Genomic DNA, 16,667 nt, shown 5'->3' with positions numbered 1-16,667 from the left:
GAGGGTAGACCCAATTAAGAAAGACAGAGACCATATGAGAACTTTGTACAACAAACAATAAATTAATAGAAATAAAATGAAAGGTTATTAAAATTCACATCTTGGAATAAAGACAGTCTCTTCAGCAAGTGGTGCTGGGAAAACTGGACAGCGACATGCAGAAGAATGAATCTGGACCACTTTCTTACACCATACACAAAAATAAATTCAAAATGGGTGAAAGACCAAAATGTAAGACAGAAAGCCATCAAAATCCTCGAGGAGAAAGCAGATAAAAACCTCTTTGATCTTGGCCACAGCAACTTCTTACTCAACACGTCCCTGGAGGCAAGGGAAACAAAAGCAAAAATGAACTACTGGGACCTCATCAAAATAAAAAGCTTCTGCACAGTGAAGGAAACAATCAGCAAAACTAAAAGGCAACAGACAGAATGGGAGAAGATATTTGCAAACGACATATCAGATAAAGGGTTAGTATCCAAAATCTGTAAAGAACTTATCAAACACCCAAAAAACAAATAATCCAGTGAAGAAATGGGCAAAAGACATGAATAGACACTTCTCCAAGGAAGACATCCAGATAGCCAACCAACACATGAAAAAATGTTCAACATCACTCATCATTAGGGAAATACAAATCAAAACCACAATGAGATACCACCTTACACCTGTCAGAATGGCTAACATTAACAACTCAGGCAACAACAGATGTTGGCGAGGAGATGTTGGAGAAAGAGGATCTCATCTGCATTGCTGGTGGGAATGCAAACTGGTGCAGCCACTCTGGAAAATAGTATGGAGGTTCCTCAGAAAACTAAAAATAGAACTACCCTACGACCCAGCAATTACACTACTAGGCATTTATCCACAGGATACAGGTGTGCTGTTTCGAAGGGACACATGCACCCGCATGTTTAGAGCAGCACTATCAACAATAGCCAAAGTGTGGAAAGAGCCCAAATGTCCATCGATGGATGAATGAATAAAGAAGGTGTGGCATATATATACAATAGAGCATTACTCGGCAATCAAAAAGAATGAAATCTTGCCATTTGCAACTACGTGGATGGAACTGGAGGGTATTATGCTAAGTGAAATTAGTCAGTCAGAGCAAGACAAAAATCATATGACTTCGCTTATATGAGGACTTTAAGAGACAAAACAGATGAACATAAGGGAAGGGAAACAAAACTAATATAAAAACAGGGAGGGGGACAAAACAGAAGAGACTCATAAATATGGAGAACAAACTGAGGGTTGCTGGAGGGGTTGTGGGAGGGGGGATGGGCTAGATAGTTAAGGGGCATTAAGGAATCCACTCCTGAAATCATTGTTTCACTCTATGCTAACTAATTTGAATGTAAATTTTAAAAAAATAAAAAATAAAATTAAAAAAATTAATTAATTTTTAAAAAGGAAAAAAAAAGAAAAGAAAATTCACATCTTGGAATTAACCCTAAAGTATTCTTAACACGAGGACATGAATCTTTAGCAAGCATCCTTAGTGAGGATGAACTTCAAAGGGCGTATCTAGGAATCACACAAAAAAGTCAAAGTCAGAATGAGGTATATGAATATGTGTATTTTGCAAAGGAGGTGGTCCAGACATAGCTTTCATTAGATTCTCTAAGGCGTCCACGATCTAAAAATAATACAATCCATTAATGCAGAGACACTTGCAGAAACATGAAAAGAAATATGCACAAGGATGTTTGTCACAGCGTTGTTTGAAAGTGAAAAATCAGAAACAATCTAAATGGACTTCAATAAGAGAGTGTTGAACACATACATAAAATATATGTGATGTGCAGAATACATATCACAGCACATTGTTCCGTGAAAGACCAGATTACCACACAGTGTGTATTATATGGTCTCACTTATGGAAAATAATGTGCACGTGTATCTAGGCACAGAGTGTGTCTGGAAAGACAGTCACCAAATGTATTATTGTTGATTGGTGGAATTTAGGATGCTTTTGTCCTTCCTTTTCACTATTCTGAATTGTTTGAATTTTTACAATGGGCATGTTGTCAGTTTAACAAAATAATAATACCATTTTCAAGAACCGGATGGGCTATTTAGAGAAATGTAAGGAAGGCGGAATCGTCATTGACCACTACTGGAAACCTGGAAGTTATTAGCCTTAAAGTTGGCATCCAAGAGATCAGTGCTGCTCCTCAAGTGGACAGCAGAGTAAGATAAATCATAAGGCTGACCTGGCACAAGAGTTCCTCCATCTGAGTTTAAGAGTGTTTAAAGGCGGGCACCTGGGCAGCTCAGTCCGTTAAGCGTCTGTCTCCTGATTTCAGCTCAGGTCATGATCTCGCAATTGATCTCACAATGAGATGTTAGCTGTTAGCGCAGAGCCTTCTTGAGATTCTCTCTCCCTCTGTCACTCGGGCTCTCACTCTCTCTCAAAAAAGAAAAAAAAAAGTGTCCAAGGAAGTGACAATTGTTCGTGGAAACTTCTGGCTCCATCTAGCTCACCATGAACTGGTTTTTCTGTGAAGACACAAGAACTCTGTGCAAGCATAAAACCATGTACTAAGAAGTAGAAATAATTGCATATTATCACTTGTGGTTGTGTTAGTCAGCCTGGTATGTGGCACGACCAGTTCCTGGAACAGCTCAAGCTACTCATCATCTGAATCAGAATCAGATTAAAATCTTTTTTTTTTTTTTTGCAATGTTTTTAACAGCTTTTTCGAGGTATATTTGACACAATTTTATTTATTTAAAAAATTTTTTTTAAATGTTTATTTTTAAGAGAGAGAGAGAGAAAGAGCGAGAGCAGGGGGAGGGGCAGAGAGAGAGAGGGAGACACAGAATCCAAAGCAGGCTCCAGGCTCTGAGTTGTCAGCACAGAGACCGATGGGGGCTCGAACTCACAAACTCCGAGATCATGACCTGAGCCAAAGTCAGACACTTAACTGACTCAATCACCTGCGTGCCCCTATTTTTTTATTAAAAATATTTTTCTAATTCCAATATAATTAATATACAGTGTTGTATCAGTTTTAGGCATACAATATCGTGATTCAACAATTCTATACATCACTCATGCTCATCATGACAAATGTACTCTTAATCCCCCTCACCTATTCCACCCATCCCCCCCACCTTCCATCTGGTAACAATCAGTTTCTTCTCTATAGTTAGAAGTCTGATGTTTTTGTTTGTCTCTAGAACCTTCTTTCCTCCTAAATGGGCAAAGACCTGCTTTCCACTTTAGGTTTGAAATGTGAAATGTTTGCTTATAAGATGCAAACCCTTCTCAGAGGGACAATGTATGAATGCACATTTCTGTGAGTAACCGCTGCCCCTTTCCATAGTTCTTCATTGAAACTCTCTGGTTGGTTGTCACAGATATGTGCCTCAAAAGCTATGCATTTTCAAAATGTCCCTTTGTCTGGTGCCCTCAAATTTTCACATCTTGGAATAATGCATCACAGTGGTATTTGAGATGCCTGAGAGGAACGCTTTCCTTTCATCAAGTAGGAGAACATTTATGAAAAGGAAAGCACATTAATTTTAGGAGAGAATACATATATATAAAGAAGTTGTGGGTCTAAAAACTGATTCACTTAAAACTCTTCATGCCCTTTTACCACCTGAAAACCCTCATGTATACCAGAGGTATGTATGAAACCATACCTCTGCTTTAGTCTACCTCATTTATTCATAGATACGGAAACTGAAGTGCAGTGTAGGGCCCAAATCAAGACTGAACGTAGGTGTTTTAATTTGCAAACCAATAGGTTTTCAGCCCGACTATACTGCCTTTTATTGTGACATGGGAAAAATTTTCCCTCTCACTGAGGCTTCTTTTTCCTATCTGCAAAACAAGAGATACACTAGCTGATCTCAGTACTTGGTGCCTTTCCATTTTTTTCCCTCCAGATCCCCTTTCCAAACTTCTGTACTCTGTTATGAATCTCTAAAGGTGGAAATGTTTAAACTGACCTCCAGCTTCTGGATGGGTGCAGCCAGTGGGAGGCCCTGGCAGGAGCTGAGACGGCAGAGGAGGAGTAAGACTGGGCCATTTATTCACCTGGCAATCTCAGATGGGTATTGTGGGCTGGTTGTGTCCTGCCCCTGAAGGCACCCACAAATCCTCTCCAGCGTTCTTTTCATTCAGCTATCCTCTCTGGGTTCCACCAACTTCTCCTTTCCCTCTCTCATTCAGGTATAGGGGTGGTGACATTTTTCCAGATCATTCCAGATCATTCCACATCATTCCACATCATTTTTCCAGATCATCCCATCCCACTGAATCCCCCCACCCCACCATTTTCCCATTTCAGTGAAATATTTTCCCTAGGAAGGGAGAGGGACCAGAGGCAACTTAATTTAATAATCCCAATTTTCTTCCTTAATCCCTCAATTTTTTTTTGAAAGGGAAATTAATGATGTCACTCTACACATATTTTCAAAATCTTGGCTCAGCTATATGTGACGGCAAGCAAAATAAACAAAAAGGTTTTGAGTGAGAAAGACTTTTTTGTTTTTAACTTATTCTGAAAAATTTTAGATTAGAGATAAATTGCACCAATAGTACAGAGTTCCCATATGCCCTTCACTGGGTTCCCCCTAATGTTAACATCTTACCTAAGCACAGTGGTCAAAACCAGAAAGTGAGCACTGACACGATACTATTAATTAGTCTGCAGACCTTACCCAAATTTAACCAAGTTGTCCCACTCATGTCCTTTTTTCTGGTCCAGGATCCAGTTGTCATGTTTCCTTAGTCTTCTCCAGTTTATGACCATTTCTCAATCGTTCTTTGTCTCTCATATCCTAGACACTGTCAAAGAGCGCTGGTCAGTTATTTTGTAGAATAGCCTTCCATTGATCATTTGTCTGATGTCTTCCTGTGATTAAATTGAGGTTATGCATTTGAGGTAAGAATACAGTGTAAGTGAGGGTGCGCTTTCTCAGCACCTCATCTCAAGGGTTCTGATGCCAATGACTTCTTACTGGAGAAGTTGACTTTCATCGCTTGGTTATACAGTTTGGCCATGTGTAATCTCTATAAAGTTACTATTTATCCTTTTGTAACTAAAACTATCTTGGGAGGAGGTACTTTGAGACTATGCAAATATCCTATTTCTCGACATTCTTACCTTCACTGCTTTTAAGTGCCCATGAACTATTCTAATCTTTGCCTTTTGGTGATTTTCTATTCCTATCATTCCTTTATTATTATTATTATTATTATTATTATTATTATTAAAGAAGAGCTGTTTCTTCTCTCCATTTGTTTATTTATTTATATCAGTATGGACTCAGGGACGTTAATTTCACTTTCTACATCATAATCCATTACTATCATTATTTATTTTTTAGCTCAACTTGTCCCAGCTTTCATTGGAAACTCCTTCAAGTTGGTTCCTGTATCATTTTTACACACATCATCATTTTTAGTGCTTCCATATTTTCCAGTACCTTAAGATATTCCTAATTCATCTTATATTTTCCCTGGAATCAATCATTTCTCAAAGAAGCCCATTACTTATTCAATCCTAGTATACATATAAAGTAGTTCCAGAATTGCTAACCCATACCCTTGAGGAAAAAAATTTGCTAACTAGAGTATAATATTTGCAGACAGTTCTGTCTTTAGCCTTACATTACACAGTCCAGAGTTGGTTTGTTCTTCACCAACTTCTTTTGTATGGTTACGATAATAATCAGTAATACATTTACATCCATTTGTTACTCTTTGTATTCTAATTTGGGCTCCCCCTCCCTCCCCCACCTCCTGGTTTATTTTAATTCTTTATTTTGGGGATATGTGAAACATTACCATGCTTCTAAGAGTCGGAGCCATACAAAACTACAAAATGGAATATCAGGTAAATGGCATTCTCCCAACCCTGCTACCCCATTCCTGCCTCCTCGTTCTTCCCACCCGACTCCCACTCAATCCTGAGTAACCAATTTCATGAGGTTTAATCCTTCTTGTATTTCTTTTGCATAAAGGAATAGATACATGTATATTTTATCTCACCTTTTATCTTTCATGAAAGGAGGCATACTACAGGAACTCTTTCTTTTATTATTGAAGTACAATTCACATAATATAAAACTATCCATTTTAAAGGGTACAGTTTGGGGGGCACTTGGGTAGCTCAGTAGGCTGAACGTCCGATTTTGGCTCAGGTCATGATCTCAAAGTTCATGGGTTCAAGCCTCACATCAGGCTCTGTGAAGACAGAGCCTGGAGCCTACTTCAGATTCTGGGTCTTCCTCTCTCTGCCCTCCCCCGCTCTCTCTCTCTCAAAAATAAAACCAAGATGAAAAAAATAATTAAGTGTAAAGTTTGAGGTGCCTGGGTGGTTCAGTTGTCTGACTCTTGATTTCAGCTAGGTTCATGATCTCACAGTTCATGGGATCAAGCCCCGTGTCCGACTCTGTGCTGGCAGTGCAGAGCCTGCTTGGGATTCTCTCTCTCTCCCTCTCTCTCTGATCCTCCCTCACACGTGCACACATGCTCCCTTTCTTGCTCTCTCTCGCTCTCTCAAAACTAAATAAACAAACATTTAACATAAAATAAAAAAATAAGGTGTACAACTCACTGGTGTTTAGCATATTCACATGTTGTACAGCTACTGTCTCTGTTTAGTTCCACAATATTTTCATTGCCCCTCAAAGAACACTCATACCCGTTGAGAAGGTACTCCCCAGTCCTCCTTCTCCACAGCCACTGCCAGTGACTAATCTCTTTTCTGTCTCAGTGGATTAACCTATTCTGGATATTTAATCTAAATGGAATTACACAATAGGTGTGAACTTTGTATCTGACTTCTTTCACTTAACATAATATATTTGAAGTTCATCCAGATCATAGCATATGTCAGTACTTCACGTCTCTTTTTGGCTAAAAAGTGTTCCATTGCATGGATATACTGCATTGTGTTTATCTGTCTGTCAGCTGATGAACATTTGGGTTGTTTCCACCTTTTCGCTATTGCGAATGGTGCTGCCATGAACATTCATGTACAAATATTGGTTTGAATATCTGTTTTCAATATTTTGAATACAAACCTAGAAGGAGAGTTGCTGGGTCCTAAGGGTAATTTCATGCCTAACTTTTGGACAGTTTCATGCCAAACTGTTTTCCAGAGCAGCTGCATCATTTCACGTTCCCGCCAGCAATGTACAAGGGTCCCAGTCTCTCCACATCCTTGCCAACACATCCTAGTGGGTGTGAAGTGTATCTCAATGTGGTTTTGATGTGCATTTTCCTAATGACTAATGATGTAAATATCTTTCTTTCCATGTGCTTATTTGCTATAGCTACTCTTTTGCATTTGCTTTTTTCACCCAATGCATCCTGGAAGTCACTCCATATCAATTTATAAAGATCATTCTTATTCCTTTTTGCATGCATGTAGTATTCCATTTTGTGGATGACCATAGTGTATTCAACCACTTGCCTATGTGAAAGCATTTAGGTTCTTTCCAACATTTTGCAGCTACAAATAATGCTTTAATTAATTTCCTGGTACATATGCATTTTTGCATTATTGGAGGAATACATCAGGGTGGATTCTTGGAAATGGAATTACTGGGTCAAAGGTAAGTTAATATATAATTTTGTAGCAAAAGAACAGAAGAAGCTAGCAAAGAACAATTCTAGTTCTTGTAAATAGTCTAATGATAAATATAATAAAATTAAACTTTTTTAATGTGTTTGCTTTTTTTAAGTTTTTTTTTTTTTTAATGTTTATTTTTGAGAGAGAGACAGAGACAGAGCACGAGTTGGGGAGGGGCAGAGAGAGAGGGAGACACAGAATCCGAAGCATGTTCCAGGCTCCAAGCTGTCAGCACAGAGCCCAACACAGGACTTGAACTCATGAACTGCGAGATCATGACTTGAGCTGAAGTCGAATACTAATCAATTGAGCCACCCAGATGCCCCAACAAAATTAAACTTTTTTTAAAAGGGTTGCAGAAGGGAAGCCCAAGAGAAAGAAGCACCCACCTAGTTGTACCACGAGGAAAAGGAAACTGTATATAGCTTACCTTTTTCTTTAGTCCTCTTACAGCAAGATAATACCGTGCTAAGGGAGAATCTGTAGTCTTGTCCACACACAAACAGACTTCATTTTCCTGAAGGCAAGATTTATGTTTTTATAGGATGCCATGAGGTCTGGTAGAGGCTGAGTTCTATGAGTTGGCTTTTATGCAACTCATTTTTGTGTTTTTAATTTAGTCTAATCATGAGTCTATGTGAAAAACAGATGAGAGTGAACATGAGTCATCCCCATGCTATCAGAGTATGTAGAGGGTGGTAAGGAATGAAGACAGGAGATATACTTAATTCTCAATTTAACTCCATTTTTGTGTCACAGAAATATTGAAATATATCAGAATATGCTCTGAAATACCACCTTATCAGTGGATCTGAATATTGACACCCCTCATATTCTATTACTCTGATATTGGATTTAGTCATTATAGTTACCCTAAAGGACTTTTGTAATTTAATCTTCACCAAGAATCCTATCCCCTATCCCAGAAGGGCATTCAAAGTCAAGAACCTCAAGGCACCTTATGAGCCACAAGAATGATATCACCACCACCGAGACCATCATCAAAGAACATTTACTGTATTCATCCTTTCATTACACTGCTATTTTAATGGCTGTGCAATGCATTTGTCACCAGCAAAGTGAGTGCTCAGTCCCATGCCTGGAACAAAATGATGCTATGGAAGAAGTCAGTAGGAAGTAGAAGGAATCAATTTATTTCTGCCTCTTTCCTTATTGTTATTTAATGGACAGTGGTATCCTAGTCTGAATCTCCTTGAGGTCAGTAAGAGAAAAGAAAAAAGAAAAGAAAAGAAATAGATCAAAGGTAGGCAGATGGGTGCCTGAAAGAGGCCATTCACACCCCGATTCTCTAAATTCCTGAGTTATTAAGCTAAGGGTAGAGAAACCCAGGAGAGAGGTGACCACACAATGCAGGTGTAGCTTCCCACAGTACAGAGAGAATGCAAAGTCGGTACTCAGAGGTCCCTAAGTGGTATCAGTCTTTAGTTTTCTGGTGCGCTGTAAAAGTGCTGCAGAAAAAATACTGAGTCTTTTCATTTTCATTCTATAAAAACCATTTATATGAAAAAGATGGGCTAAAATCTGAGTGAAAATGTATGTTCTTTTACTCATTTCACTAATATTTATTGAGTACCTATTAGATGCCAGACACTTTTCTGGGGATTAGATATAAAGCAAGTTACAAAATAATGAAATCTGTTCTCATGAAATTTACATGACAGAAAGCGGAAATCCCTCTAGTCTTTTTAGATTTATTCATTCAATAAATATTTATTGAACTAGGCATTGGATGCACTTTGTTCTCATCAGTGAACAAAACAGATGGCCCTCTGCCCTCATGAAACTTCCAATTTAGTACAAATACGTAGACAGTAAACACAATAAATGTGTGAATTAGATGGTATATTTAAAGGAGATAAATGGCATGGATAAAAAAACAAAAGGATGGGGGGGGTCAGGAGGGCAATGGAGAGAGAGGTGTGCTGGGTCAGTATTCAATTTTAAGTAGGATTATCAGATCATTGAGAAAATATTTGAGCAAAGATTTGAAAGAATGAGGGAGACAACCGCTCAAATATCTGGAGGAAGGGCATTTCAGGCAGAAAGACGAGCCATTCCTAAACATTAGAATGGAACAATGCTGGATATGTTGGAGGAAGGAAAGGAGAGAGTAATAGGAAATGAGACCAGAGGGGGAATGGGGCAAGTCATGAAAGACCTTGCGGGCCACTGAAGGACTTGGGCTTTTACTGTGAGAAACAGGGAGCCATAGACGGGCTTTGGGCAGAGGAGTGACACCACTCACCTGACTTACTTTTAGTATGAGCCCTCCGCCTTTTTGTCAGATATTGAAGGGAGCAAGTGGAAATCAAGGACGCCTGCTGGGAAGCTGCTAGAAGAAGCTGGGAGAGTGATGATAGTGGCTCTGGGGAGGTGGGAAGGGAGGAGACAAGGATGTGAGAAGAAAATGAAATAACAGATTCTGAGTATATTTGGACAGTGGAGAATTTGTGGATGGATTTGTGGAAGACTGGACAGCGATATGAAAGAAAAAGAGGAGATGAAAGTGACTCCTAGGTTTTTTATCTTTTGGAAGGAAGGAATTTTCATCAACGGAGACGAAAAGTTGCAGGAGGAGCATGTTTTGGGGAAAAGATCAGGGGCCCAGTTTGAGGCCTTTAGGGTTTGGGATATTGTTGAGAATACTAAGGATATTCTGGAGTTGGGTGTAAGATCTGGGCTGGAGGAATAAATTTAAGATAAGATTTTTTATTGCATATGATTAAATATGAAAATATGGATGGTATTTTAAAAATACAAAATTATATGGAGCACAAACTGAAGTTCCTTCTTCATTCTCTTACTCCAAACCCACTACTCTCCCCACAGTAGCCATTAAGGAGCAATCCACCTTATGGGAGAAGCAGAACCAACAACTGGTTTTCATATGCACACGCATTTTACCGCAGATAAAAGGGTGTCTTAGACGTATCCAGATATTTATGCATAGAATTTTTCTATTTACCTGTATCTTCCCTTTACCCACATGATTTACCACATGATTTCCAGATGGCCATTGCAGTGGTGAAGTAACAATTTCTCAGCAGTTTAACAACATACTTGGATTTGCGTGTTTTTTCATGTAAAACGAAACAGTTTTTTAATTGGTTCTATGTTGCAAGGGTTTTTTTCTTCAGCAATCAGGAATGTACCTGAGCTAAGTGGTACCATCCATTTAAGAAATATCATTGATTAGAAAGCACAGGATACACTTTAAGTACCATAGTAAGAATTCTCTAGACTCTGAGCTTTCATCCCTAAAATAGAACAAAGTATCTGTACCGCCCATTAGAAAAAGGTAACCTTCAGAATTTGAACTAATGCATTTCTGTTTTGCTGAGTTGGCAATTACTGTGTGTAAGGAAAGTAATGATGACTCCTCAAATATCCAGTCACTTATGAACTTAGAGCTTCATCTGTAATAAAATTCAATAGTCTTTCTCATCCTAGAAGTTCTCTATTTGTCCCCTGAAGTCAAAAAGAAAATAATTAATTAATCCCACTTGGATTTGATTTTTTCGGCAGAGTTCTATCACCAACAACATATATCAGAAATCTCCATTCATCTGGACAGACACAAGACTTGTCCCACTCAACTGCTCGTTTTGCAGCTATGGCATCAATCGTGGCAGCCAATACATAGGGGAAAAATAAGAAAGAGTAAGGCAGGTGTTCCCAAGAGGCTTACAGTACCACTGAGCCAATAAAAAATTGTCTGTAGGGAAAAATATCACCGTGAGTGGTTCTCAAACCAACTGAACCAAGGTATTCTGATGTGGGGGAAAAATGAATGAATCAATGTTCTCAACTGGAAGTTTACTGTATGAATTTTTCTTGGGCCTTGGCACTGACTACCGTCTTTTTTCTAGAGAGATCCAACATATAGCAAAATGAGTAAGTGCCAGAAGAATCATTATTAACAGAATTATTAACAGAAAAACTGAAGATTAGCTAATCAAACATAATTCAACAACTTGACTGTTGATGCACACATGAGCTCCTCTTTGTGATTTTACTTTGCATCCATTTTTTTCTAATCAGAAGTTTTTATTTGCAGGATAAACATCTTAAAGTTACATGGTGCCCTACAAAGAACTGTGTCATTTGAACAAATCCGAAATATTATGTAGTTCTCATTCTTCATGAGCAAGCGGGCTCAATGAACAAAGCAAGCGTCCTATCAGACTTCTCTTTCCTCCTTTGGCTCCCCCTTCAGTCCGTCCTCCTTTTTCTCCCCCCAGTGGTAGTTTTCCTCTGGACTTTATCTCACCATCCTTCTGCATTGCACTCACCCACCACCCCACTACCAACAGCCGTAATAACTCCAAACTGGTTCCCTCTCTATGGTCCCTGCCCACTCAAATACATCACACACTCTTCTCACAGACTCCCCTTTCTACAACACAGATTTTTTTCAAGCCCTTTTCCTGTGCAAAAACATTTATGATTCATTGTTCTCCATTTAGTAATGTCCAAAAATCTGAGAGTCGGAATAAAATTCTCCAAAATACAACAATTTCTGGTCTTGGCATATTTATTTGTAAGTATTCTCTGCACCCAACGTGGGACTCAAAATCACAGCCCCAAGATCAAGAGTCGCATGCTCTTCCGACTGAGCAAAACTTGGAACTTATTTGAATGCAAAGTTTTGTGTGCACATGACCATGTTCGACCAAGCACTCAAAAGAAATTTAGCAAAGATTCCTCACATCAATGATACAAGTAAAAGAGTTTAAAATGAATGTGGGGCTTTTTCTTTTTTTTTAATGTTTTATTATTTATTTTTGAGAGAGAGAGAGTGAGAATGGGGAAGGGGCAAAGAGAGAGGGAGACATAGAATCTGAAGCAGGCTCCAGGCTCTGAGCTGTCAGCACAGAGACTGACACACGGCTCAAACCCACAAACCGTGAGATCATGACCTCAGCCAAAGTTGGCCGCTTAACCAACTGAGCCACCTAGGTGCCCCTATATGTTGTTTTAATTATTAATAAGCATATGTTACTTTCAGAATCTGGAATATGTCTATTTTAAACAAGAGACTTTAAAGTTTTCTTCAAAAAATCATATAAACAGTTAACTTTGCAATTTGTTTGGATATTTTGAAATAAGCTATAGTGGCTTGTCCCCTCTAATGAGTTCATTTCTGAATGGCATCTTTTGGTATGTGTTAGAAATAGCCGCCAGACTCAGAGCCCAATAATGAGAGTTTGTTCATTTAGTCTAGTCATTATTGACTAACTTGCATTTAGAATGCGTTCTCAACCATTAATTAGTCATTCCTTAAAAGAGCCTGATGGGAAATATGAACATCATTAACCTTGTTTAAAAGTGAGACCGGCCAACAGTGCCCCAAAGATGAGGCAGACTCCCCAGTTATGCAGTCGTGATTGCTGGGAATCATGCCACGTTTCAGGGCCAACCACACATCCAACAGGAGACACAAACGCGAGAGGTTTTTTTTTTAATGTTTATTTATTTTGAGAGGCGGGGAGGGGCAGAGAGAAAGGGAGAGAGAGAATCCCAAGGAGGCTCTGCACTGTCAGCACTGAGCCCGACTCAGGGCTCTCATGAACCGTGAAATCATGGCCTGAACCTAAATCAGGAGTTAGTTGCTTAACTGACTGAGCCACCCAGGAGCCCCCAAAAGTGAGAATTTTTAAAACTACCTCCCACGTTTCTATTTCATAAGCACTTGGGTTTAGATTTGCTCAAACTCTATAACGTTGATTAGTCTTGCAAACCTTTAGAAATGCAATGTCAGGTCTATCCAGCCACTTTTCATAGCAACCAAATAGAAAATATGTGCTTTCAAAATGTTCACAAATTTAAATAAATAAATAAATAAGTAAATAAATAAATAAATAAATAAAATGTTCATAAATTCCCCCAAACGTACTGACAGAAGTATCATAGTGACAAGGTGATAATCAAACGACAGATGCATATTGAATATCCATTATACACAGGGCTTCATGCTGGAACTATGAACAGGGATGGGGGCAAGAAATCAGACACTATAACTCTTTGCTCTAAGGTGCTTATAGTTTGATAAAGAAACCAGGAAAATGCATATAAAACTTAAGACTGCTGTAAAAAAAAAACCACCACCTTTTAAATGTATATATTCTCAATTTTAGAATGAGTGTCTTTTTACTCCTCTTTTCTCACAAAAATATATGGGTTTTTTTGGTAGTCATTTTAGTTAAGCTTAAGTTGCAATGCTGGGTGCACACATTACTTTAGAAGATTGCAAAGTCCCCAGGAATAGACCCTGAAATTATTTATTTCATTATCTAAAGAATACCAATGAACTCTCTCTTTCAAGAAGGAAACTATGGAAGTCATTTTGAATAATTTACAATTTTTCCTAGCTGACATGGAAGGATAACAAACGTAATGAATGAATCAGGGTGTTATTTTCCGCTACACTAAGCCATCACACATAATAATTTTCTATGCTCTGCTAAAATGCGTGCGCACACGTGCGCCCACACGCACACTGAAACACGTATGCTTGTTGCTTTTAATGGGAGAGCATTCTCAATACCTCTCAGATGAAAGGAAATTCTTATCTGCCCCAGTTTATGGCTTCACAACAGCTCCTTCTTCATTTTAAGCACACACAGACTGTCCTAATTCCCTTTTTTGACCAGTGGAGCCTCTTCAGAACCTTGTACTTCAATGGCCCAATCTCCTTCACGTCACCTCCGACTTCTCATTCAAAGGGGTACTTTGGGCGGCAGGTGGAGTTATAATTATAGATGAGGAAAAAGCTACATCAGCAGCTGTTGCTTCTGTTTGTTCCCGGCTATAACTGTCATCAGTGGGCAAATTGGCATAAACAGGCCTCCACAAGTGGAAAAACATTTAACTCCTGTACTTGTCACCCTCTGGGTCTTCTCGGTGGCCAGGGAAGGAAAGAAAATCTGACTGTGCATGAGTGAAGAGCGGAGCCGAACGCAACACCGACCTGAAGGCACCTCTTCAGGGGGAGCCTGAAATTGGAAGAGTTTCTTTCCCGTCGGAGACTTGAAACCAAAGAAATAGGTTAGTGCACAGAGAGTATATCTATGCATTTTAATTCTGATCTCTACTCTGTCTGATCTTAATTTTTCTGATAGCCGAAATAGAAGGGTGGATGGTTAAACGAAAAAAAAGTTGAGGACTGTTATTTAAAATGATGCTGCCCACGAGAACAAATTATAAAATGTGCTTAATTTATTAGGCTCCTCTCTCCCAGTTTTGACTGTACTCACATTACACAGATAGACAAGGTAAAATGGAAAAATGAAACTGGCTGTGGCATGATTCCCGTCCTCTCGTAATGCCACTTACTTATGCCAAAAGTCCTGGTTTCTTTACTAAAATCAGTGATGCTGAAGGCTTAAGTTTGTGAATACAGTGCCAGGGTTTTATTTCTTTAGGGAAACTAGGCAAATTAGAATTGGATTGTTTTCCCACCTCTGAAGAAAGACAGAACGTCTTCCCGTTTAGATAAAATGTGGGTTGCAGGCTACTTTATATGAGAAATCTGCCCACTTCCACCTCAGACCTCCATAATTTCCATCTAAGTAGCTCTGGAAGACTCCCCTCAGAGATTCTTTTGAAACAAGAAAGATTTCCGAGAAATTTCATTTTCTCTGTATATGCTCCATGTTAGAAAGTGGTGGTGCAGGATTTTCAAACAAAGATTAGTTCGGGGCCGTCTCAGAACCTGAATGTTTGATGTCTTGTTGAAAAGCAATGAATGCCAGAGAACTCACTGAAACGAGGCATAGGGGTCCAATTCTCATTCTACCCGTATCTGTGGAACAGATCCACGTGGAGAGAGCCCTAAATGATGGCCTTATTTTGGTCGGCTCCAAACAGAAAGTGAACCTCCCTAAGCCTTTTACGCGTGACTTCCAAAGGGAAGTGCACCTTCTGTATACTATCCCTGTGGCCCTGCCTTTTGAAATGTACAGAGTGTCAACCGTGCACTTGCAGCTCCGCTAGAGAGATACCCACATCCAACTAAAACCACCAAAAGTGACCCATCAATTAAATTCTCTTAAGAGTCTTGCTTCTTTTCAACAATATCTCCTGAGTTCTCAGAAGAGAGCCATTAAGTTCCCCTTACGAAATTTAAGGGTGAAATAAACACTTCTTTACATACTGTAGCAGATAAAGACCCAAACAGTAAGTATGGCCAGTGCCTTTGAAAATGTCAATTAGTATAGCGTATCAGTACCCTGAATCTTCCCGTGGGTTAGGAAAATAACATGACAGGTGATTCTACAACATATTTCATATGTCATATTCATTCGTTTGTTCAAATATTACTAAGTCATGACTATAAAACCTGAAAATAATATTTATAAATTAAGCCGGGTTCTAAGAATACTCTTTCCAGAGACTACTCTCCTCCCCTTTTCTACTAAAAGATTTAACATGGAGATGTTGGTTATCTCCAAATTCCAAATGGTTTAAACAGAGAAAGGCAAAATGGGGAGATGGTTGACTGGCGACCGGCTTGGGTTTCTTTGAGACACAGATTTATGTTCCATCTTAAGCACTGATTTTTACTTGTGTTTTGTCTTCTTGCTCTTCTAGAAAAAAATAGAAAAGCTATCCGAGATGACTGTCACGTACTCCAGTAAAGTAGCAAATGCGACTTTTTTTGGATTTCATAGGTTACTCCTCAAGTGGAGAGGCAGCATCTACAAACTACTGTACAGGGAATTTATTGTCTTTGCTGTTTTTTACACGGCAATAAGTTTGGTGTACAGGTACCTTCCTTTGCATGTCTCCTTAAACGGCCATCAAATATCATGTAAGAATACAGTCTCAAAAATCTGAGCCTTGGGTTGCCGCTGACTTTTGCCTTATGTAATCTCCTCTTTTGCATGATCCTCTCTTGCATTCTTCATCTCAGGGTATTTTAATCCACACTTAACCCATGCTGAGGGATCTCAAGTAGACTCTATCATGTCCAGGTGGCCCTCATGCCAGCCCCATGTGAATTGATCACAATGTGACACTAGGCACCCTGCCAGGATTTTGCCG

At 39.1% G+C, this 16,667-nt stretch overlaps 1 protein-coding gene and 1 long non-coding RNA gene across 3 annotated transcripts in view; one reads left to right on the top strand and one right to left on the bottom strand.

Annotated features, from left to right (window-relative positions):
• Positions 1-1,562: 1,562 nt before the first annotated feature.
• LOC123386646 lies at positions 1,563-5,647 on the bottom strand. The gene is made up of 2 exons (XR_006600864.1): positions 4,681-5,647; positions 1,563-2,505 (listed from the first exon to the last, which is right to left on the bottom strand). It is a non-coding gene; the product is annotated as an uncharacterized LOC123386646 (long non-coding RNA).
• An 8,753-nt stretch (positions 5,648-14,400) lies between these two features.
• BEST3 (bestrophin 3) overlaps positions 14,401-16,667 on the top strand; it is a 41,888-nt gene continuing 39,621 nt past the window's right edge. Inside the window, exons 1-2 of one of the 2 annotated variants that reach the window (XM_045062061.1) lie at positions 14,402-14,669; positions 16,215-16,390. In XM_045062061.1, coding sequence (XP_044917996.1) covers positions 16,239-16,390 — 152 coding nt within the window. In that variant the 5' untranslated portion in view covers positions 14,402-14,669; positions 16,215-16,238. Of the gene's footprint in view, positions 16,391-16,667 lie in introns of both variants that reach the window. The other variant, XM_019835201.3, reaches the window with a different exon arrangement.

Source organism: Felis catus, chromosome B4 (assembly GCF_018350175.1).
Source record: "Felis catus isolate Fca126 chromosome B4, F.catus_Fca126_mat1.0, whole genome shotgun sequence".
Taxonomy (NCBI): Eukaryota; Metazoa; Chordata; class Mammalia; order Carnivora; family Felidae; genus Felis; species Felis catus.
Note: the sequence above shows the minus strand (reverse complement) of the source record. Positions and strands in the feature narration are given on the sequence as shown.